The sequence below is a fragment of the Strix aluco genome, chromosome 4 (genome assembly GCF_031877795.1).
Source record: "Strix aluco isolate bStrAlu1 chromosome 4, bStrAlu1.hap1, whole genome shotgun sequence".
Taxonomy (NCBI): Eukaryota; Metazoa; Chordata; class Aves; order Strigiformes; family Strigidae; genus Strix; species Strix aluco.
Genome location: NC_133934.1, coordinates 107,546,910 through 107,571,479, shown reverse-complemented (window position 1 = coordinate 107,571,479; position 24,570 = coordinate 107,546,910). Strand labels below are relative to the sequence as shown.

Here is a 24,570-nt window from a genome sequence, read left to right as displayed (position 1 = left end):
TCATTAGAGCTTTTAAGTCGGTGTGGAAGCATATGCCCCTTCCTCAAAACTTCAACATTTTTGTGATATCTTGCAGTTCACCAGTAGTAGATCTGTATTAGGGACAATAATGTCAATAAGTTATAAAATAAGCTAGAAATATATGTGCAACTGATATAGACTACATTTTAAACAAAGTCAGAATCCAGAAATTCTACAAAATAAAAATACATCACTTTTTCTGCAGACTGTCATCAAAATCAGTATTTTTTTCTAAATATTTTGATTTGAATGGAGCTACCATTTCTCACAAGGAAAACATTTCCAAGCTGTCTTATTCTGATGTGTCTTAGCTGGTCAAAATGTTGCTTCACACATCTTTCATTTGAACATGCCACAGGATAGGGCAGTCAAAAAACAGATTGCCTTACAGATACATTTATGTGTAAGGTGAGAAGTAGAGATAAAGTGTATAGGTATATAGATCTCCTATCTGTTCAAAACCAGCAGGTTTGGAAATTTGTGGTGGATGTGTTCATTGCTGCAGTTGAGACAGACCTGAGCATTTCAGCTTACGTAATGAAGGAAAATAGAGAATTTAGGAGACAGCTAAGCCAGTAACATAAATTACAATTTGATCATCAGAGCCTAAATTTTTTCGTCATTTTCAGTGAAGGAAAAAATAAATCAGATCTCCAACAGCACGGTGCCCACTAGAGGAACTCTGAATAAAGAGGATTTTGCCATTTTCTGCAGCATCCAGTGTTTTCTCAGAGGGTCTTCTACACAATAATAAGCCTATAGCCATACCACCATCATCATATGACTACTTTCCAAGCTGCTGTGATCACACAGCTACCAGTACGTAAGCTGGCAAATTTTCTAGATATGCCTGAGTTGTGCCTCATCTTTGACACAAATATAAACATACCTCTAGCTCTGGTTATCCTGAGAGAGATGTAACAACATTACTGCTTCACCATGGCAATATATCCAATCCATATTTTTTTATGTTCATTGATCTCCTGTTATCTTCCTTAAAAGTTGAAGCTATGTGAATAACAAGGACCTACACAGATCTCCAATCACACCAGAGGTCTGGTAGGCATCATGCAGGGTGGTCACTCTGTGCAGCCCCCTGCCTCCTACCACACCGAGTCCCAGAGCAGCTCTCACAGAAGCCACAGAGGAAAAGGCAAAAGACAGAAGAAAAAGCCCAGAAATTGTGGCTGCTTTCCCAGCTTTTTCTTTTAGGTGGTCCTAGACAAACAATTTAACCTCCTTTCCTCTTCACAGACTTCACCTTTTTCTTTTTTCCCTTCTTTTTTTAACAGCAATTTACTAAGGAATGATTCCATACTCTTCTTCCTTATTTAAAAAAATTCTTTGGGGAATATAAGCACTGTATTTTCAGCCACATACAGAAAGGAGCTTAAGGAGCAAAGCATTTGACCTGCACGACATCCTTGTCTCTACATTGAGAGACATGGATTTGATGCATGGACCACTCAGTGGATGAGGAATTCATTGGATGGTTGCACTCAAACAGTTGTGGTCAACAGCTCGATGTCCAAGTGGAGAGCAGTGATGAGTGGCATTGCTCAGGGATCGGTATTGGGATCAGTACTGTTTAACATCTTTGTTGGTGACATGGACAGTGGGATTGAGTGCACCCTCAGCAAGTTCATGGATGACACCAAGCTGTGTGGTGCAGTTAACACACTGGAGGGAAGGGATGTGCCATCCAGAGGGACCTGGACAGGCTTGAGAGGGGGGCCCGTGCAAACCTCATGACATTCAACATGGCCAAGTGCAAGGTCCTGCACATGGGTCGGGACAATCCCAAGCACAAATACAGGCTGAGCCAAGATTGGATTGAGAGCAGCCCTGTGGAGAAGAACTTGGGAGTAGTAATGGATGGAAAACTGACTATGACCCAGCAATGTGCACTCGCAGCCCAGAAAGCCAACCGTGTCCTGGACTGCATCAAAAGCAGTGTGACCAGCAGGTCAAGGGAGGTGATTCTCCCCCTCTACTCCATTCTCATGAGACCCCATCTGGAGTACTGTGTCCAGCTCTGGGGCCCCCAACATAAGAAAGACATGGACCTGCTCAAGTGGGCCCAGAGGAGGCCATGAAGATGATCAGGAGGCTAGAGCACCTCCATTATGAGGACAGGCTGAGAGAGTTGGAGTTGTTCAGCCTGGAGAAGAGAAGGCTCTGGGGAGACCTTATAGTGGCCTTCCAGTACGCAAAGAGGGCCTACAAGAAAAGCAAAGAGGGACTTTTTGCAAGGGTATGTAGTGATAGGACAAGGGGTAATGGCTTTAAACTGGAAGAGGGTAGATTTAGATTAGATGTAAGGAAGTTCTTCACGGTGAGGGTGGTGAGGTACTGGAACAGGTTGCCCACAGAGGTTGTGGATGTCCCCTCCCTGGAAGTGTTCAAGGCCAGGTTGGACGGGGCTTTGAGCAACCTGATCTAGTGGGAGGTGTCCCTGCCCATGGCAGGGGGGTTGGAACTGGATGATCTTTAAGGTCCCTTCCAACTCAAACCATTCTATGATTCTGTGACACTATGAATTTAGGTAAAAACATCACTGAGCTATGAAATTTGCTGATCACAACACAAGCTACTCTCACACCTACTAGCCATCTCTGCCTCAACTGTGGCAGTTGGAAAACTCAGACAGTGTCATTTTTCTCAAGTACTAAGGCAACAAACTGAGAACAAATTAAAATCCACCCAACAGACTACAGAGTCCGAGAAAGGCTTCTGAATACATGCAGCAGCCAAGCAAACTCTGGGGCCTGCCAGCCGCATTAGAGATTGAAGTCTGGTTTTAACCTACAGCTCAAATTTCTACATCTACCAATGAACTGCTTCTTCCTTTCTGATAAAGGTCTCTGTCAAATACTCAGAGCCAAACCCAGACTATTATATTAATTCAGGTTACTTTACTGGTCAACTTCCATGAGGAAGAAGAGGAAACTCACACCTCAGAGCACAATCCTGAGAGCCAAGTACCCCTTTCCTCCTTGGCCTACATTGCAAACTGCAGATCAGCTACAAATGCACCTGCTGTATCTAATGAGCAGAGTTGTGTTGTTGAGAGTTAACAGGAAAAGAAAGAAGATTTTACTTACCCTTTCAGTGCCTTAGAACCGCAAAACACTTTGCAGTTTTGGGCTAATGAAACACTCAGAAACAACCCAATGGGCTTTCTTTTCTGTTGTCCTGCTTTTTTGCAATGATTCATACGGGAACAGAAGTACAAACTCCACCGTTCTGCTCTGGTAGCCTTTTATACTCTCTTTGCTTTCCCTGACAGCACAAGGTCAAGGCGAGTCTTGAGCACAGAGGGTGAAAGGGGCAGGCTGGAACCAGAAGCCACAGCAGGGAGAGTGCCAGTGCAGACAGGTAGGCAGAGGCGAGTCACCACATAAGGAAAAGCATCTGATCAGTGTCTGAGGTTCATGACAGAGGGCATTTGGGGGAAGTCAGTGGAGCAGATACAAAAAAAGAGTCAAAAAGCTCTTCTTCTCCCATTGCTCCTATCATCACCCTGCAGTGCAGCATCTGCTCCATGTCACCCAACAGGAAAGAAGCTACACTGCTGCTTGGGCTCTGTCTTTACCAGCACAACTGCAGCCTGGTCTGGAAAGGGTCTGAATACTCATAGTGTGACCCTGCACAAAGCAGCAGGAAACTGGGAGATTTCAATTGAAAAGAAAGATGAGAAACATTCCTCAAAGATGGCCACTTAACAAGGAAAGACACCTTAATTTCTAACTGCAAGCCTAGCTGGAAAACTGACAATTGAACCAGGTCATCCTACTAGGTACTCCTGAATTATCATCATTTACCTGTCCTGCTAAGATATTTATGCGTCACAGAGAAGCATAAGGGATTCTTAATACCTAGAGTACAGGAAGCCCCACTGACTACATATTTCAGACATAGAAACTGAGACACTGAGGGTAACCAGGTACATATACCCTGCAAAGAAAAGTCAGTTGATTCAATCTTGAGTCCTTTAGTCTGCCAACAAATCACCCTGAGGACACAGGAAGCCTGTGGCTAACGCTCTTATGACAAGACCATGCAAGTTCTGCTGCCCCAGTCCACTTTCTTTACATACTATACCTTGGTCATCTCTCAGAATAATGAAGTAAGTGTACTTGCAGGCAGGGCCTGGACAGCTGACACAGCATGACTGACAACACTGTCAGCAACACAGAATGGGAATCCTGTGTATTCAGGTCCCGGCCCCATTTCAGAGCAAACACATTCAAATACAAACCAGTTCTGCTCTGAGTAGTCTGTGACATCCAGAGTCCTCTCCCTACCTCCCCAGATCTGCCTCTCTCAGCCCTTGGGCTGTTTTGCACCCAGCTGACAGCTCCTGGACCTGTACACAGACGGGCAAATGCTTTCCTCTGCATGGTAGGTTTACAACGGCAGTGAGCCTGTCTGCAATGAAGGATTGTGGGAGGACACACACATACACCCAGAAGTCACATTGCTGTCTCTGAACAGCAATAACATGACAGTTGCCTTGCTTTCCATAGGGAGAGAAAGAAGCTTTGCTATCCATCAAGTTCGAAGTGGGTCAGCAAAGGAGGTAAAGTGAAATCAGAAGTTGGCCCAGGACAGGTGGCCACTCTACCATTTCATCACATGGATTACCACCTTCTCCCGCACCCGGGAGCACTCAGTGCTGAGGTCGACGTGCAGAGGCTCATCTTCTCTTAGTAGCTCCAGAGTTTGCCGGACAGATGTGTTCCTCCTCCACTTCTTTTCCTGTAGCTTTGTAGCACAGATTCCAGCATCCTCAAGGTATCCGAGAGGATTATCTCCCTCCATTTTCCACCAAACCTTAACAAAAATTATGCTGTGGCAAATGACCTGCACAATTCCATCCTGGAATAAGGATAAAAGCAAGGCTACAGCATGTGCTGTCTTGCTTGGGATTATATTTACTGCTGATTGACCTCCATGACAGGCTGCCTAGCTCAGCAGAAGCCTGGACAGTAATAATAGATCATCTCCTCTTTTTTTTTCTCCCCCCCTTTTTTTTCTTTTTAAGGCAAAATCAAAGGAAAATAAACCTTCTTTCTGAAATCAAATCATCTCCTAACCATAAGTTGGAAAGAGAAATTTCTGGCTCTGCTCACTTTCATAATTATTATTAGTTACTTTTATTTAAATCTTTACTTAGTAACGCCCAAAAATTCCAGTTTAGACTCTAGCTGTGTACACTTTGGGACAGAGGAGGAGCCAGCAGGCTGGTCTGTGCGCTGACAGAGGAAGCTGGTATCCAGACTCCAGCTAGATTTAGTCCTCCAGAAGCTCACTCAGCCCATTCAAATCTAGTCTTTCCAATAGCCAAGAACTGTTCTCTTATACTATCAGGCAGGTAAAAGCAAAACGGAACAGTTGCTGTAAACAGGCTATGTGAACTATGGCTTACTTTTTTATAAAGTAATATTTTCATCCTGTTTTTTTCCCCCAAGTGTCACCTCCTCCTTGCCTAAAAATTGTTCTCATTCACCAGTTCCACCTCACACCAAATGGCGATCTCCTTTGTACCCAACCACAGTTTGTTTCATCTCAGCAGAGGAGATGTCCAAGCTTTGCCTAACTGAGGGCTATACCTTGTCTATTGCCTGAAGTCTGCAGCTGATCTGCAATCAAGCAGAAAAGGATTGTAGCCTCATGGTTATCTATAATACAGAAGAGTGAAACAAGAAGAATATAGCTGTCAGCATGTATTGCAGCTAGACTGAATAAAGGGCACACTCCATACAGGGGCCTGTAATCAAACTGTGGCTCCCCTGCATTAAAAGCAGGGGAGGGTATAAAATAAATGCAGCTAGTTCTGGAGCTACAGGCAGTCCTTGCTTAGTGAGGCCAGATGGGTCCTAGGTCATTTCTGTGAAGGGGTATGCAGAATCTAAATTGAAAATCTGCGGCTCCTGCTCAGTTTTAATATTTATTATTAAGAATAACAAATGGTGCTTAAACTTCACTTTGGAGTTTCAAAGCACTTTATAAACATTAATGAATATCTTAACACATCATCTTTCTCTGGTGCTCATCTGGCAATGCATCAAAAAGTTACAACCAGACTGGAAAAAGATTACTATTTTAAATACAAGGAACTTAAACCAGGAAGAATGTGCAAGAAAAAGAAATGGGGAAAAACAAATTGTTGCAAAACTAAGTCACAAACTGAGTTCTTACCACCTTTTTGCTCAATGGTCAGAGCTGGGGCATAAGAAGTGGCATAAACCAGCAGATTTTCCTCTTGCAATATTTATTCCACAGGCCTTGTAGACCATGAATTCTAGAGTTTTGCACTGGTGGGTGAAGATCTGGGTCCCCCAAAATGTATCCCAGAACTGCCTGCTGTCCTCTAGAACAGCAGAGCACAAGACCAAATGGAGGGTCTTCAGCTGCTTATTGCCGGTGAATGCAACAACAACCAATTTGTATTCATCTATCAAGGAATATGCAAGTGGAAGCAAATATTATGGTCATGTTCATTTGTTTCTGATTACAAAATGTATGTAAATGCATATTCAAATTAAGCACACCCATCAGACTCATGGCAAAGTGCCAAATTAGCCCTTAGTATTACAAAGTTTGGGGTGGCTGGCAGAGAGATACAGTGATTGCAATTGAGGCTAGGCAGCCCCTTTAGATGCAGCCAAAACTGGGCTGCTCCGAAGGGGCAGGTGGAGGATAAATCCTGCAGTAACTTGTCACTTTAAACGAAGCTGAGGGGCTATAGAAAAATCTGTTGCCGCTGCAGTTAGAAGTGTGATAATTACAGAGCAACGGGCTCCTCTGTCGTTCAGCAGGCAGCATCCCCAGGAAATCTTGCTCTGTAATCAAGGGAAGAGGTGCAATCAAGCCCCTATTCAGGCTTCGTTTAGAAACAGCCCCTGCAGGCAACACAAAGGCTTCAGCATGGTGCTTTGTGAAGCTGGTGATCACATCAACGTCTTGGTTCTGCAACTACAAGCAGAGTTAATGTAATTTCTAAGCACATCTTCAGTTCACCTTTCCTCACAAATTCCTGAGAGGGCCTAGGGAGAGGGGTGTGGTCTTGCACCAAAATACTCTTGTACATACATTGTTGCATTCACACTGTCCACATTAGTGAACTCACTCTCTACACCTCAGTGCCAGAGGAAGAGAGAATTTCTTGCAGACTAAGGAAGACAGCGTGATCCTGAATGAGCAGATATGAACATGCTCATCTGGCTGCTATAGCAGCATAGTTTTCAAAATTTGCATGGGGAAGGTTTTGTTGGGGTTTTTTTTCCAGCAACATGAACGTATCTGTGCTGCTCAAATTCTACAGGAATCTCATTCTCTTGGCAGCAGCCTGATCCCACAGAGACTGATGAGGTTTATTAGAGGGGAAGGTGTCTCTGACTTCAGCTTTCATGTCTAATGCCACCATTGCCCAGAAACATACAAATTAATTGCTACTCAAATCAGCCATCCTTTGTACCCTACAGAGCTGTCAGATTCAATGAACCAGTTTATTCCAACTGCAATAAAAATAGTATCACATTTTATTCAAAACAACCAAACCTTTCAAAGTGTGTATGGATTTGCACTCCCACTGTATACACTCAGACACAGAAATCATACTTCTTGTTGACCTGCAATGACCTGCTCAGCTGTCCATCTGGGCACGTAGCTACCATGAAATACACAATCCTGGTAACTCTGGGTGCACGTTAAGTGCCGAAAATCTTTCTGCATATCGGGGGCACATTCTGGACAGGATTTAGATTTGTCTCAGTATGGAATGGGTGTTCTCTGCTGAGGTTCACCATAACTGGAACTGCTCTTTGCATTACAGTAACTCCTAATACTGTAAACGGAGCTTCATTCCGTCACAGTACAGAATCAGCAGGTCCCACTATTTATTTCTCTCTGGCCACAGAATAAATGAGTTTGCTGTGGTTTTACCATCTGCAGACATAGGTATCAGTCAATAGCCAAGTAATGGCCTGGACACTGTCAAGAGAACTCATTACTAAAAAGGTACATATTGCATTTAGCTGTTGAAACAGCAGTTGTTATTGATTGGATCCCATCAGTTCCCAGTAAAAGAGTCAACTCCAGTGACAAAATGAAAATACGCACACAGACTAAAGACTGTAAATACTGTGATGGAGTGAAGGATCCCCCCCAAAAGGTAGTTGTTGATATCCAGTTGAAAGAGCACATCTTTTTCAAAAATGAGACTGGGAATAAAATAACCGTGTTACTTCTGCAAATATCCAGAGGCAGGATAAGGAATCAAAACAAAAGGGAACAGCTCAATTGCTTGGGTAAAAAGCAAACAAAGAAAATACAAGTTCGTTAATGGCCAGTCAAGCCACAGGCAGGAAGAGTCCACATCCAGTTCTGCTGTTCCTACCAAGTCTTATTGCTCATCAGTAGAGGTTCTGCCACACTCATGGAATTGAGGGAGAATATCTTTGGAGTTTGCTACATTTTTCAAAGTCAGATAAAAAGGTAGCTATACTTAACTTGGTTCCTGTTTTGTTTCCTTGTCACTTTTCTTTGTCTGCTTGTTTCCACTTACTAAACAGCTTTTCTTCTGTTTTTCCCCTTCTTCTCACAATCTGCACAGACACTGTAACATTTTTGGGTGACAGCATTTAACCACAGAAATTACCACTGCTGCAGCATAAAGGAAGCAGAAAACAAGGCTGATTATAAAATTCTAACATATACCAAATAGACACCATGAAGTAATACAAGAGAAAACTAAAGAACCGTACAAGGTAATGACTGTTTTTTGAAATCTCCACATTTGTTCCACAGGAAAAGTTCTCTGCACAGCATGTTCTGTGTGAGTGAACAGATCACAGGTAACAGTGAGTTAAAAATGTTTACTGAAAAACGTACATTGTGACAAACTTCTTTGCTCACCCTTAATAGAAGGTTGGGCTGGAAACTGATGAATCACTATAGGAAACAAACAGCAATGGTGACGCATGCCTTCAAAAGGTAACAATAGCACTGCTTGATCCATGATGTCTACAACAGAAATATCCCTGGATTCATTAGAAGATGGATTTCATATTGCTCCACCCACCCAGGAAATGCAGAAATTCCACCACTTGAGCCCTGGTTAGAGCTCTCACAATTGCCCCACAGGTACATGGAAGCTCCGCTCACTTACAGTATTTTTTCAAGACATTCACTGAAAACCATATGCTGTTGATGTCTTGAGCAGCTCCCCATGGAATCTGGATCCATTAGCCCAGAAGTAGAAAGAGGCTTATATCTTTATGTTTCAGGGTCCACATGCCCATGTGGCTCTTGCAATCTTCCATCTCCCAAAACTGGCATTTAGACATGAGGTGTGTCTGTTCTGTAAGCGTAGGAGGATCAGGCCCGGTGGCCCATCTACTCAAGTGCCTAGTCACATGGAGCAGCCTCTCCAGCCCCACATAACTCATGGTTCAAGCACAGAAAATAGTTCTGGCTCATTATTGGTTTGGACAGGATCCGTGTGGAGCAAATAGCAAGGAAGAATTCCGGTATTCAGCACTTCACATGCTCACACCTCCTATCTAATGGTCATGTACTGTAATATTTGGATATAACGCCGAATTTTCTGTTATCATTAAAAGCACATTAAACTGAATGCAGGTTTGGATGTCATGTTTATTTTCCAAACCTTCCCTTCCTACAAAAACATGCTTGCTTCTCCATCTATATGCAAACATAGAGCTGTATTTACATAGTATTTCTGTAGGGCTTTTTGATTACATATCAACAGTATAGGAACTTTATTTTCAGCACTTCTCACATTCTACATACTAAATTCCTGTTAACCTATTCTCATTGTCAAAAGAAGTAAACAAATGCTAGTTGTGATGTTATTGCAAGTATTTCCATTTTGACAAAATTTCAGGGGTTTTTTCCTTGAGATCGGACAACTTCTTGTCCAGGTTTCATCTCTGGCTTAAGCTCAAACTTGTGTTCAAACCCAAATGTCATTAAGAATGCTGTAACGAGATTCTCAAATTCACACTGGGATTTCCAGTCAACTTAAGTAAGTCTCTTGCACATACAAAGTTAATTACCATCACACTGCTAAAGACCAAGGAAAAAACCCTGAAATACACTTCATCGTGTGGTTTGCGTGACTTAAAACTTCTGGACTCAAATTTTGAAAGAGAGTATGAAACAATGTAGAAACACTCAAATCCGTCTTCCCTTTGTAATACTAAGTAAGATCGTTCAGCAGGTCCCAAAGCAATTTAATCAAGAATGCTAAAACAATCAAGGTTCCATTCAGCGATTAGTATGCAAACAATTGAGGGGGAGCATGGGGCTTCACAGACTAGCAACAGCTAACGTCAAAGATGGACTAACTTTTGCATGTCCTGTCAATCAATTACGTTAGCCATACATACACGGCTCCTGTTTACAGACACTTCACTCACTTTTCAGGGACACAGCATAGTGGAATTCACCCAGATAGCTAAGATAACTTCTTACCACTGCTTTTACCAGCACCAACATAGGGTACTTCTGTATTTACCGATTTATGTTCTTTACCCTTATTAATAAGTTGCTGATGAAAATCTGCCCACACTACAAATGCAGCATCCTTTCAGAAAGGCACTTTTTGCAATTGCTCATGCTCTCTCTCTACTTCCATTTCATTACTTCCAGCTGGAAAAAGAACGGTGGAACTTTAATTCCTCTGATAGCCACCAGCAGGGATAAGAGCTCAGTCATAGCTCTGCTAAGTAACAAATTAACTCTCTGGATTATGTAAAGATCAATGGGAAGCGGGGAAGTATTCTCTTACCTTCAGAACACAGCTTGCCAGCATATCCAGTGACTGAGCAGTCACAGTGTGGCTCACCATCCAGAAGAAAGCAAGTGCCACCATTTTCACAGGGGTTTTCTGCGCAAAGCCCTTCCATTTCCAGTTGGACCCCTTGACTGCCCAGGAGCTGCGGCTCAGAGTTGCCATATTTCAGATCCAGGATAAATCCTTGAAATGGAGGCTCACCCAGAACACCATCAAGGGTCAAGGCAGCAGGACGGATGTCCAGTGGGACTCCACCAACAAAAAGGTCACTGACGATATTCATATACTGGCGTTGTGGACGCACTTCGCCCGGCTTGGCTTCACCATCCAGCACTAGCACCGTCCGAAGGTGATTGCGGCTGACCATCAGGAAGTGCCAGTTGCTGTCGTTGACCTGCTTGTCTGTGATAACTGTAGTCTCCGCACAGTCCACACTGAACTGGAGCTGGATGCGCCCATCAACAAGGGACAGACAGAGGAAGTCACAGACACCACCATCATCAAAGTAGAGGAGCAGCCCAGCAGAGACATTGGTCTTGAGCTGGAAGCTGAGTTCGCTCCTAGTGCTGGCATCCCAGCGGAGGTAGCGAGCCCACTGGTTGGGGATGCCCATGAACTCCAGACCCAAACAGAGACCCACCAAGGAGCCCAGCAGCAAACTCACCTTCAAGGTGAAGTAGACAGACTGCAGAGTGAAGCCCATTGTTTCAAGAATCTGCTCTTCCCTAGGAGAAAAACAAGAGCCACACTACTGGGAGGAGAACCCCAGCAGACAACACCAAATGTTAAATCCAACAGGAGGAGGAGAAGAGCACAGAGAGTGACAGAGAGAGAGGGACCGTAAGTGGAAAGTGAGATAGCAAGCGCACGTGACCAAGAGGAAATGTCGCCTTCCCAAAGAAAGATCTCAATTATCCTTTAGGAGCCACCAGAGGCTTTTATCTCAGAAGTACAAGGTATATGAAGTGACTTCTCCAGCCGGTGTACTTTTGTGAAGGGCAAAATAACCCACAGTGATTTGTTTAGGTGACACTGGTTGTTCCAGGGAGGAAGGAAAGGCAGAGCTGAAGCCCAAGCCCTCAATTCTGGTTTCCTAGAAGTGATGACAATATTGGTGGAGGTGGCAGTGGGATGGAGGAGAGAGTGAATTCGTAAAGCACGTGATCCTCAAGAGGGCAAAAATAAAGTCAATCTTCATGATACGCTGGTGGCTACCCAGCCCATAATTCACTGCTTGGCACTCACAGAGCTTGCAGGACCTGTGGGGTCAAGAGAAGAAAAGAAAGAAAGAAGTTAGTCCTACTACTCACCATATCTTTACCATGAAGCTTATTAACATCTTGTCCAGTAACTCATTTACATTTCTTGATACTCTGGCCAATTCTTCATGCCTGCAGTTGGCTATACAGTCCACCAAAGCAGCAAGGACATCTATGTCCTCAAAACGAAGAGGACCAAATAAAGAACTCACCTACAGGTCTGTACACACCACAACTCTGAGCATCATAAAAATACATCAAATTATTTAAGTCCTTTGACGGATGCAATCTCATCAACTTTACTGAGGGTAAAGGTGTTGAATCTTCCCCAGTAACAATTATGTCTCAATGAAAATGCTTAGGGCAAAGACCAGAGTCCCTTAGAGTTTAAAAGTTGATACAGGGCAAAAGAAGACATTATCCAAACTTCCCATTCCGCTGCTTTCATTATGCTTCCTAGCACACCAAGCAAGCATTAGAGAAGACAACCCTGCTGTCACAGCCTGTCGTGCAATAGCTGCTTTTACTTTACATATCTTGCACACTTCAGAGAGTCTAACAGGGACCTTTGCAACCTGGAAACATGTGCTATGCAAATTATATATGGCAACCTGCAGCTTAGATGATAGGAAACTTGTAGCTTAGATGATAAGAACTGTCTAAGCACTTAACCACTTACCCTGGTCTACTGGTTTGACAAAAAGGCCAGATTCTCCCCTAGCTAACAGCAAGCAATTCCAACTGCCTTCAGTGAGCAAGAGTTACACCTGTTAACACTGGGATTTAATTCACTTCTGCCTATTTTTATGTGGGTGACTGTATGCCTGGGGTAGGAGGATGTTTTAAGATGACATGTAAAGACAGCACAAAGCTAGGCTCATTCTTTGAAACTACTGCTTAAAAAGAAAGTAAGTTTTCCATTAACACGGGTGCTTGTTCACAAAGATGTGTTGGGCATGAGAACAGTTCTGGGAATGGCTAATGTTAGCACAGATACAAAGCAGGAAAGGAGGTGATGAGAATCAAGGCCTTCAGCCTCCCAGAAGTCAGCATGATCACAGATTTCACAAACTGCATCACAAATATTGTGAGACAGTATTTGTTTGGGAAGAGTGTTTTGTGCTGTGGACAATGAGAGTTGCTGGGGCTGCTGTTGCTCCCAGCAGGTGCCTTACAACCCCACCACCCACCTTGCTCTGAAGGAAAAGGCCCACAGACACTGCAGAAATGGGCAGCGCAGGAAAGTTTCTGTTTGGTAAGGTCAGATCTTGAGTTGGAGGAGAATCACTAGGCAACAGAGGGGAAAGCTCATGTAGTCACAGCCTCTGCCCTACCTGCCCCAGGGACCTACAGAAGCCGTAAGTCTCCAGGGCTGTCAGTCTGGCAAATTTAGCCAGCACGAAAACCAAGTCACTTTGATCCCTTTTGTTTTCTATTAAAAGAAAACCTGCAAGTTGGAGAGAAATGTGAGCTTTCAGTGCCCAGTGGAAAACAGGTTTGTTCCCTGCAGCTGCCTGAGTGGAGCGTGTTAGCTAAACTGCTATAAACACAAATAAAATCAAGTCAAAACCAGAGGGAAGATAATTCCTTATAATTGTTAACAGCTTGGCTCAGGAGAATGGAAAGAGGAAAAAGAATGTGTTAGGAGAGGTGTAAAATGAAAAAAAACCACAGATCCAAATGCTCAGATCATCTGTCTTCCTGATAATCACAATGTTGGCTCAGTTCATGGGGTTTGGGGGGGGCTTTGAAAATCAACTGGAAAAAAAAAAAATGTGGCTCTTGTCCATTTACCTTTCTTTTCTGTGCTCCCTAGTGGCTCCACTAAAATAGCCCATGATTTATGGAGAAGGAGTATAGAGTGAGAGGGAGGTAAGAGAGAAAGTGATGACCCAAGCCTGGAATTATTGATGAGATGGGAATTGGAATATAATAATGTGTATAAATTAACCAGTGATGTGCTCCCAGCAGCTCACAGTTCCCTGGAACATTTACCACTACAGTAGCAAAATTCACTGCTCCATCAGACAACTCTGTGCTCAGCCTGGGCTGGGGAGGAAGGCAAGCCAGCATGGCACCAACCACCCACGGAGACCCCAGTGCAGAGGGGCTCTCACCACAGCTTTCGATTGTCCTGGGCAGGGTGTGTTGCACCATCTGCATCAGAAGTAGCCCTCAACCTTATTACTCTTCTCTCTCTGTTTTAGAAGACTAACTCTGAGAATGAGTGAAAGATGCTGTAAATCAGAGCAGCAGGTGTGAACACTCTATAGATAACCACAGATGAGATGCATATATCCATGTACAGACCAAATGTCTGTCCAAAAAGCCTACCAATCTCTCCCAACCCCAGGCTGCTGAAACCCTGTTTTACACACACAAAGAAATCCCAGTCTCCATGGGTCACTTCAATCCTTGGGATATTTCAAAGGCACAGTAGAGGGAGCAGGCTACTTCTGTGGTACAGATTTCTGTAACATCGATACGTGTTCATTAGGAGCTGTGGCAAAGGCCACAGTTAACAAGGGAAAACAGGCAGAAATGGTTAAACAGGACAATCCCTCTCTTACCTGTTTGACTGAGAGAAGCCTTTCTAGCTCTTTTGAAAGAAGACAGTGCCAGTGCTGTTTCAGAAGAGGAAGAGGACACAAAAAACATGAAATATAGGTGTCACTTCTGAGTGCTTCACTGCCTTTTAGACACTGCAGCTCAGGTTTTGGGAAGGCTGCCCGCACCCAGTCACTAGCAGGTTGGGGCCATAAAGGCTCCTCCAGAACTCTGTCAGCACCCGTCAGTCCTGATCCACAGCGCTTCTCACTATTCCAGTTTTGTGTCTCACGCAGTTCAGCCTGTGAGAGCAAACCTCACCACACAGTAGCAGGGCCTTCAAAAACACTAAGACCCAGAATCCTTTTTAGCAGTGGCCAGGATCTGAATCCCAACCGTGAGAGAGTAAATCCTGACACAACAAATCAGTGCCTCACCCATTTCCCACAATGATCCTCCAAGACACACTGAGAACGAATAATTTTCTGCTCTTACCATTTTATTTTTAGCATAAGTAGTACCCTAGCAGCCTCATACAGTGCAGTCCTAACATAGCAATACATTACAGTTTGGGACAATAACTATAGAATCCCATAGTATTTTCTTATGTATTTTATCTTCAAGAAATCTCAAACTTTGTCACAGTATGATCACGTCTGACAAAAAAAACATTTCATGATGGACACCGCCTCCCTCTGTCACGAATTAGCAACACCCCTGTTTCAATTTCACCTATTGCTTACATGGAAAAGCAACATAACAAACATTTTCCGTGTTATATTTTTGGCTTAATGTGATTTAGCAGCACAAAACAAGACAGCCAGTCTGATGTGACCAGCCCTTCAACAAATCACTAGGCAAGGTCTTTGCAGAGCATTTTAAATACTTGCTACTCTGAAGGAATAAGAGAGCCAGCAAGCTATCTCCACTGCACCTCCAGCAGCCTGTACTGCCTCCCTGGCCCACCAGAGAGCTGAGACAGCAAGGAACCTGCATGCTGAAAAGACGGCTCAGCATCTCACACACGCAACACCCACTGTAGGAAACACACCCACTTGCACTACTGAAACATCCCACTCACAGGGCTGATAAAGCTGCACAACTTCCCAAGCCGGGAAGGGAGGCAGCCCCGCCACAGTGCTGTGGACAAGTGCTACCCAATCACCACACATTTTCCCAAACTTGAGAGCAGCCTGTAATGCCAGGTCAGAGCCATCTGCTTGGCAGCCCATGGAGAGGGTCTCATCCTCTCTTCAGAGTGGCTCTCAAGTGCTTATCAGCTGTATGCGGAGAGTGAGTGACATTATCTAATTGCCAACTAATTTCCATAATTACTGACTGGCACACTCTGTATGTGGGGTTAATATCTTTGCAAACGTCTCACAACACACCTGCTTAGGAAAGAGGGTGAGAAGCTGGGCACAGTGCTGTTCCACAGCTTATTTACCCAACCACACAGAAAGGTTGCAGGAGACAGGTTTGTCACTCCCTGGTCTCCCTCCTCTACTACCTCCCTCTCTAGCTGCTAATTGCTTGGGGATGGACTTTTTTGTGTTTGAAAGTATAATTCTCAGCAATTCCTAGTGCAGAAAGAACAACAGAGTTAGATGAAGCCAAGGACAGGCTGGTTTCCCTCACAAACCTCTGCCACTGTAGCCCAGTGCAAGCTTGTGTAAGTCCTGTTATTCCACTTAAGGATGCTGGACAAAACCCCACTGACACACTTACGGGAGGGGTTCACAGTCCCCTCAGTCTGCCACCCCCTTCCACAACTGAAACTATTCATTATGCCATACTTCATGTGGAGGAAAAAACATACACTGGTCACCTAGGATCCATGTATTTATACCCCATGGGAACTCACCTTTGTCCTTGCCTTCACTATAAAAAAAGCGAAATCCAATGGTTTGCTTTATTCCCCAGGCTCTAGTGAAGCAGAGCAGTTTTAGGAAGGGGTAAACAGGACCATAATTTGGCTCTGTGTCCACGTATGTTCCCGCAGTCAGCCCAAACCCCAGCAATCAAATCATTACAGCTCTATGACATGCACTGCTCGAAATGATCTAGTGAAATTCACGACCAATAATTGATATTAAAAGCCAAGCTTGCCAGTGGCAGAGAAATGGGGAATTAATAGCACTTATTCAGTCCGTCTTCACTCATCCAGTTCTCCAGTGAGCAATGGGCTCCTTTTGGCTCATGCCTTGAGTGTGGGTTTCCAGAGAGACTATCTCTTAAGCAGAAATATTTCTGCCTGGTCTAACCCCAGCTGAATCGTGGCTAAAAAAGTAGGGGGAAAAAATAACAAAAAACCCCCTTCCAATGAAAAATGCAGATGTGAAAACAGCGAGCTGCTACTGTTGCTGGGGAAAAAGAAGGAACATAAAAATCCTGCTATCACACAGCCGCCTCAGCAAGGACGCATGACGAGATGTTTACAGAGAACTGAGAGGGGACATGGAGGCTTTGAAATTCAAGAGACTAGAGAAACCCACATGGATTAATTTAATTTTTAATTCCTCTAGCAGCATTTGCATCTCAACTATAAATCTGGATGCTGGCATCATCCCCTTGCTGGGATGGAGAGGACTCTGGGGTGGTGCCAGTGGAGCTGAGCTGAAGGAACTAGGCTGAAGATAGAAGCAGAGAGCTATTCTATGATGGTATGATTCTACTACCCAGGGAGAGTTTGGTGACCCTACACTGCTTGCAGGGGTCAGGGGTAAGGCAAGATGGGTTCTCCTTAGTGAAAAGGCTGGAAGTGCAGTTGAAAATGGGGCCTTTGCCTTGCAAAGAGCTGAACACACCCAGGTCCTGCTGAAGTTGGAAGAACTTCAAGGGATGAAGCATCTTACTTGCTGGGAGAGAAGCAGAAGAGAAAACAGAGAGATTTAAGGCTTTATCTTGGATGTAGAGACACACGTGGGCAGGAAGGCCAGCATCTTAAAATTGGAGATTGGGGGTGACACAGAGCACATGGTGACCTCTTCTGGATGGTTTCCAGTGATATAGTATCCATGCCAGTCTCTAACATCACTGTGAGAACCATTTGTGCCTTTGCCCCATCCCAAGCCCAAGGAGAAGACGTATTCTCCTATGTTCATTGGCTCTTCCCACCACTTATATATCTTGCAGGCTTAGCTTTTGCATTCTCGAAAGTGGATATGGAGTTGCTCAATTCTCCCTATCTGAATTCAGGAGACAGTGGCAAAAAACCTGTATCAAAGCAAAAAGAAGGAAAGGAGGTCTAGGGTTGCAATCCAAGAGTGTCCTCTTAAAACAAAAACAAAATTTAAAAAATTTAAAACCTAGAATTACTTTGTCTTTGCTCCCCTGGAGTGGATTATGATATACACATGCACATGCATACACTCTCAGTCATGATCTGTAGATAGGTGGTTCTTTGGTTTCCTGGTACCTGGGCACATGGTTTGCAATCAGATAGGTTAAGCCCATTGACCTTCTTCTCCCTGTCCCCCGTTCTCACCTGGGAAGGGCAAGAATGACTTTATGAAAAGTCTTCTCTTGGAGCTCACCTCCAGAAACACTGTATGATACCCAAACTAGGTAACTATGCATGGGGGAGCTGAGCTCACATGGACTCATAAGACACACAGCTGAAATGCCACCAGCAGCCTCAGAAGGGATACGAGCAACCTAGTATTGTGCTCACTTCAACAGTAAGCATGGGACCATGGCAGCATAGCCTCACACTTCAGAACTATTAGGCTGGGAAGCCACCTGGCTGCTAGAAGAGTTAATATTTTACCATAATCACCCTTCAAGGTTCTCACCTCCTGGGCCTATTTAAACAAACCATTCAGAACCAGAGCTCTTCAAATCTACACTGGAAAAAGAAGGGTTAAAAAAGCCACAAGGGACAGCGTGACTCCCTTCTTAAACACTCTCCCCACCCCACCAGAGGAGGCCACATAGTCCAGGAGAGTGACCTTTAACTAGCCTACCTAGCCCAAGCTCAGCATGAATGCAATTTACAGACCATTTCAGCTCTCCAGCTTTCTTAACACAAAGAAGAAAAATCAAAACCCAAGCACAATGGAAAAGAAAGAAAGAGAGAGAGAAAATAACCCTGCAGAGCAATCATGTCTGGGGCTGCTCTGATGGCTTTCTGTTCCCTTCCAGGACACAGAAATGACTCCCAGTGTGTTAATTACTCCCATTACCACAAACTCTCCACTAACAAGGGCTAGCTAAAAGGAAGCGTTGGCAGCAGCTGAGCAGTTATTGCTCTGTACCGCCATGCAGGAGAAACCAGACTCCCCCATCTCTGAGCTGGTATAACCAGGAGAGCGATTTCTGCAAAACTCAACAAGCCTTTATTGTAATTCCCATGGCAGTTGCGCGGGAACACTGGCCTTCCCTCAATTCCACCATCGTTGAAAGAGAATGAAGAATACCTGCTTTTCTAAAGACTTTGAAATTCAACAGCTGGAGAGCTCTGAATCATTATCATTTATTTTACTCCTGTAGCTGGTCTGCCTCCATCCCCCGCATCCTCTTCTTTCTGCCACCAAGAAGTCTGGACAGCTCTGTAGAGTTGTTTATTCTACCAGATCCTAATATATCAAATGTAAAGCCAGGAGCTGCACACATCACAGCAGGGAATGTTAGCAGGGAATTCTGTAAATTCACAATGCTGGCATTACTAATAAATGGCAAAACTTCTTCCAGATCCCGTATCTGTCACATACATTGTATTCCCATTTTCTTTTAATAAAAATCAAGTCTTTTAAAAATGTGCTCAACATTACTGAAAATTGATGCTTGAGCATGTCATCAATGCCTGAAAATGAAGCTGCTTCGAAGAAGATTCCTCCTAAAACCAACAGTCTAGAATGGGCTTACTTTTCTCCCCAAACATTTGATACTGCAGAGACAGGCTAGTATTAGACACTCCTCAGAGGAGAGACACAGTTGGAGTGTGGGGGGCTGCCAACTTTGAAGCAAGAAGAGGAAAAAGTCACTGTTGAACTGCTTTATCAGCTACTTAACATTATGAAAAGGTACAGAGCATAAAAAGCAACAACAAAATAAAACTAATGGCTAGCACAACCTATAATGCCTTGCTCTTCCTAGCTGTCTATCCATCTGCTTCTTTCTTTCACATATATTAAGTTCTTCTTGAGCAAGAACAGTTTTTCTGTTTGACAGAACCTAGCACAACACAGTCAAGAACAGATCTCCCAGGCCCTGCTCACGTACACATTAATAATTGTGATTTTCTGTACTTGAACTAGCACTAAAAAGCCTCTATATTCCAGCTGGCACATAGTAGTTCCTTTAAAAAAAATAATAATTTAAAAGGAACAAAAAAAAAAAAGCATAAAAGGATTATCAGATAGACTAGAACAAGAACAAAGGTTAAATTCATTCTTTCCTTCACTCACAGATCACAGTTAATTCACACTTTGCTCAACACATTTTTACACTCCTGAACCTGATTTCCAGTAAGTCAGAAAAGTTTGCATTTTTTTAAAATGTCATGCTAGTGTATTACGGATAGGGGAGACAGATGCAATCAGTTTGGTTATTTTACTAAAAACTTAACATGCATAGAGGGGGGGAACGCTGCACCTGGCCAGACTTCCCTGTCATTAGTACGGCCAGTAATTCATTGAGGCCGTTCCCTGTAGTCTGCTGGCTCATGGGAAGATAAGCAGCATCCACTTAAAAAGGGAATAAAGGGCCCATGGACATCTGGAAATTTACAGATTTTCCCATTATGTAATATGTAGCACTCTCAATGTTTTATTGCAACTTCAGAATGTCATGCTTCCTACAAAGCAAACCCAAACACCCAAACATAACAAACAGGCATGGTAAGCTCTTCATAGTGCAGGGAACACTCAGCTCAGTTCCTAAGCTCCATACCCAGCTGATGTCTTGTTGAAAGACCAAATGGCAATGCCTTTCAGGGAGCCCAGCTAAATCGGAATTGAAGTGTGGGGGATCCATGTTCACACAGGTCTCCCAGTGACTGATGTTGACCAGCACGAGAGAGCAAAGACGTTGGCGACCTGGTCAGCACTCTAAAAGTCTACAGCCACTGTGAGATGAGGTGTCTGCTTTCTGAACAACATTCCTCCCTTACCACTAGCTCCAGAAACATGTTGCTTTTTGTGGGTATATACACAACAGCAGGCTAGGATTTCCCTGCCATGGGAAATCACTTCATTCTTTCAGCTCTCTGCTCTTTTCGTCTTCTGGTATACAAAATTCCTGCCAAAATTCACTCCACCCCATTTCCCTCCCCACTTCTACCTAAGGGTTATTGGGGGGACATGGCGAGAAGTTATGCATGGATGGGTTTCTCAGTTCTAGCGTTCTGGGGGATGGAAGTGGAAATCTTTGCCAAGATAGACTGCTAGCAAAAATCTTTAAGCGTCAGTGTCTTGGCTGGAAAAGGATAATACTTTAAATGGCTCAGGATATTGAAAACTTTCCAGATCATGAAGGAAATGGCTTGTAGCTTTGCACGACAGGGGCCAGTTTCTAAACTAACCAGCAATTATGGGACAGATAAGAAATACGCTAGGCACACTGTACTTGCAAGGCCTCATTTCAGCCTGGTCTGTGCCTGCAGCGCTACATGGTGACCTGTCAGCGTGCACCAAGCAATCCTCCGCCTAACCCAGACATCCTGCTGGCAAGGCTGGAATAACAAACCTGCCGCTCTGCCACAGCAGTGGCCTCACAACCAAGGACTGAGACAGCTCTGGTAAAGGCTACCTAGGCTCCCAAGCCCTAGGGACCCTTAAAGCAGAAATACAACGGTCATGGCAGAATCTCATTTGAAAGGAAGGCTGTTGATCCAGACAAATGTAGGCCTAATAGCCCTGTGAGCCCAAGAGCCCAGAGACTGGGAGGAATTATACATAGGACAGGGGTTTTGTACTGGTTTTTAATTCACGTACATCTTCCTGGATTGTATTTCTGAGGTTCACACTATTTTGCCCTATAAGTTTTCTCTCTAGTTATGCCTTTTCCTCAGAGACCTGCTACCGTGAAATGTAGAAACAAATATTAAGATGTGCAAAACAAAAGGATTTTTACAAATTCAAGTATAAAGGATTAGTCTGCTTATTTTGAGGCAAACGTTAGCTAAAACAAGAAGTCCAGAGAGCACGTCCTGGGCTGTCAGAAGTACTTGGCCATGACTGCAGGAAAGTGGGGGGAGAGCAAAATTGCCCAATACATTTTAAAATGAACCTGGATAAAAACACTAGGAAATAGTGTAACAGGGAATAACCATTCACCACCTGAGAAACAGAGTGGGGGCACTGCACCAGCACCCTTCTACTCTCTCCCTGTATCAAAGCTGATTGCTGAAAACCCCAAACCAGGCAGCAGTGTACCAGGACCACAGATTCGGGAAGCAAAGCCTGTCAGCCAGCTTAATACCTCACATGAGCCCAGAGGAAAAAAAAAGCTAACTAGCAGCATTATGGGAGTTAACGCCTTTAGAAATTATTTCAAATTTTCTAATGGAGTGTTTTAACAGCACTGGAGAAGACATGCCTCTTTATTTAAGCAATAGTTGCTACATACTGATAAATCAATCACACTTGGTAGATTTAGAAAGACCTAGAAGATATATATTCTCCTGCAAATGTTCCTTTAAAAGTCAAATGGTCTTTTAAAGAGCCTCCAGCCTTGGGACTCACAGTGCAGTGCCCTGGAAGACAATTGACATTCTGAGTGACTGGGCTGCGAATTCAAAATCCCAACTCGACCTGCTCAAGTCGGGATTCAAACTCACATATTTTAAAAATAGGAAGGAAAAAAAGAGAGAGCAGGGAAAAGACTTAAATTCCTGCAGCTCCCCAGAACAGAATCTCTCAGGGTACAGATGTGATAGCAGGTCAAGGGATATCTCTGCACAGTATCTGCATGGGACCTCTTTGGTGCTTTGCCATACTACATACAAATTTCCATATGGTTAGCAATACATCTGACAAAGGACAACTGTTTGCTATGAAAGCCAAAAAATACTTATATTGAGGCATTTTCTGTTTTTAATTAAAAAATGAAACATTCTAATTTACCTGGCTTTGGTTATAGGAACTTCCAGTCATTATTTGCTGTCTCTTTTTATTTCTTCTGGGAAAGGAGCATAGAATAGGAAAACTGGGAAAACTGAGACTGCTATATAAATAGCTTCATTCCTAGCAATTGCATAACTTTTCATTTCAAATCAATTTTAAATGTATTTCCTTCCCTTTCAACAAATACCTGAACATTCTGAATAATATATCCTTTCTGCTAACATTGTTTTTACAGTCTGAAAAGCCATTATTTTGACAAATACATTATGAGCAGTTCTTGCTCACAGCACCCACTTTTTCCCCTTCATACCAAGCCCTGCGCTCAGATCAGCATCTGGCTGGAAAGTTCTGCATGGCTCCAGAGATCAGTGATGAGGCAGTGATGGGTCTTGCTCCTCTTTGGCACCAATTTTCATCTCCTTCATCCACATAAAGCTTTTGCTAGCTGATAGCAAACCGGAAGCCAATGAGAAATGCTGCAGTATTAGCTCCAGTTTCTAAATTAAATACCACAAACCCGCTCACCAGGAGCAACGATGATTCTTCTACTGTCCACCAGTAAGACAAGCAAGGAAAGAACAAACAGTAAAACTCCTCTCTACGCCTAAGGAGGCACTGCCTAGGATATCGCTAAAACACGTGGGTGGAAAAAAAAAGAAATCACTAGTGAAAGCACTCATTCCTGGGTAGACTGAGCACTCCAGTCTCCCACCCCACACCTGTCATGAGTACAAAAATAAGTCTAGAAGAAATGGAGGGAAAAGCTTTTCTAATCAACACTTAAAAGGAAGGTACCTGAAGTGCTCGTAATAACCAGGCAAACTTCTGTTTCCAAATTGTATTGAGTAACTGAGATTTAGAAGTAACTAAGGAAAATGATTACTTGGTACTACAGGCAACAGATGGTTCCTGCAACCTGCCAGTTGCCAGATTCTAGGCCAAACTTCTCCCCTGTGTAACTTCATCACACATTAATTTAACTCATTTTATCTACGGTACCTAGTCATCGGCTGCCAATGTTTTGCTGCTCAGTAGTTCCTCATGCAGTAAGATTCATGTTCTAGCAGTCAGGGTACATGCATGAGTCAAAAGAAGAAGGCTCATGACCTGTTTGTGCGGCCTTAGGCAAAGTGCGGTTTCAGGGGATATAGCAAGGACTACAGCAGCTATCTTGTAAAGTTTAATTAGTGATTGTAAAGTGCTCGACCCACTCAAAAGACAAGCTAACATAAGAGCAACCTATCCTCCTTCATGACATTAATAGTCTGCTTTCAAATTAAGCAAGGGAAGAAGCATCTATAAAACGTAGCAGATTTTCTTGTGTTACTCCTCCTGACTTGGTCCCAAAGAGGCACAGGTTTACTCAGCAGGGAGGGCAGTGGTGAGGAGAGGGGAAGCCTTCATCTGCCTCAACTCCTGACCCCACCTCCAGCTGCCCTCTCACTCCACCAGCACTAGACAGCTTTTCACAGCACAACAACCGAACCAGTCATGGAGAGCTGACATGGTCTGCACCTCCCCAGGGACTGCCATGCCCAGTCATATGACACCTCCCTCCTGTGATACAACAGGGGAAACCGGGGCACTCAACTTCCCCATTTAAATACAAATCAAGTGAATCTGTACACTGGCCGCTCAGGGTTTTAAATGGGAATCACAGCCCACGGTTTATGCGCTGCTCAGTCAGGAGACCCTTCTTTTTCCCCCAAACCTCCCTAAGGGCTCCAAAAACAGGCAGGCGACCATGTGGGGAAAAAATGGGTACATTTAACTCCATTTTTCGCCAGTGGTCATCTAAACCATCTGAAAGGCTCAGAGGAAGAGAAAGGTGTAAAGTCAGGCAGGCTTCTTG

The 24,570-nt window shown here is 43.8% G+C and overlaps 1 protein-coding gene across 1 annotated transcript in view; it reads right to left on the bottom strand.

Moving 5' to 3' along the window:
* Window positions 1–24,570, bottom strand: part of NRXN3 (neurexin 3) — a 1,036,510-nt gene that overhangs the window by 974,016 nt on the left and 37,924 nt on the right. Inside the window, exon 2 of the mRNA XM_074824849.1 lies at window positions 10,841–12,105. Coding sequence (XP_074680950.1) covers window positions 10,841–11,549 — 709 coding nt within the window. The 5' untranslated portion in view covers window positions 11,550–12,105. The remainder of the gene's footprint in view (window positions 1–10,840; window positions 12,106–24,570) is intronic.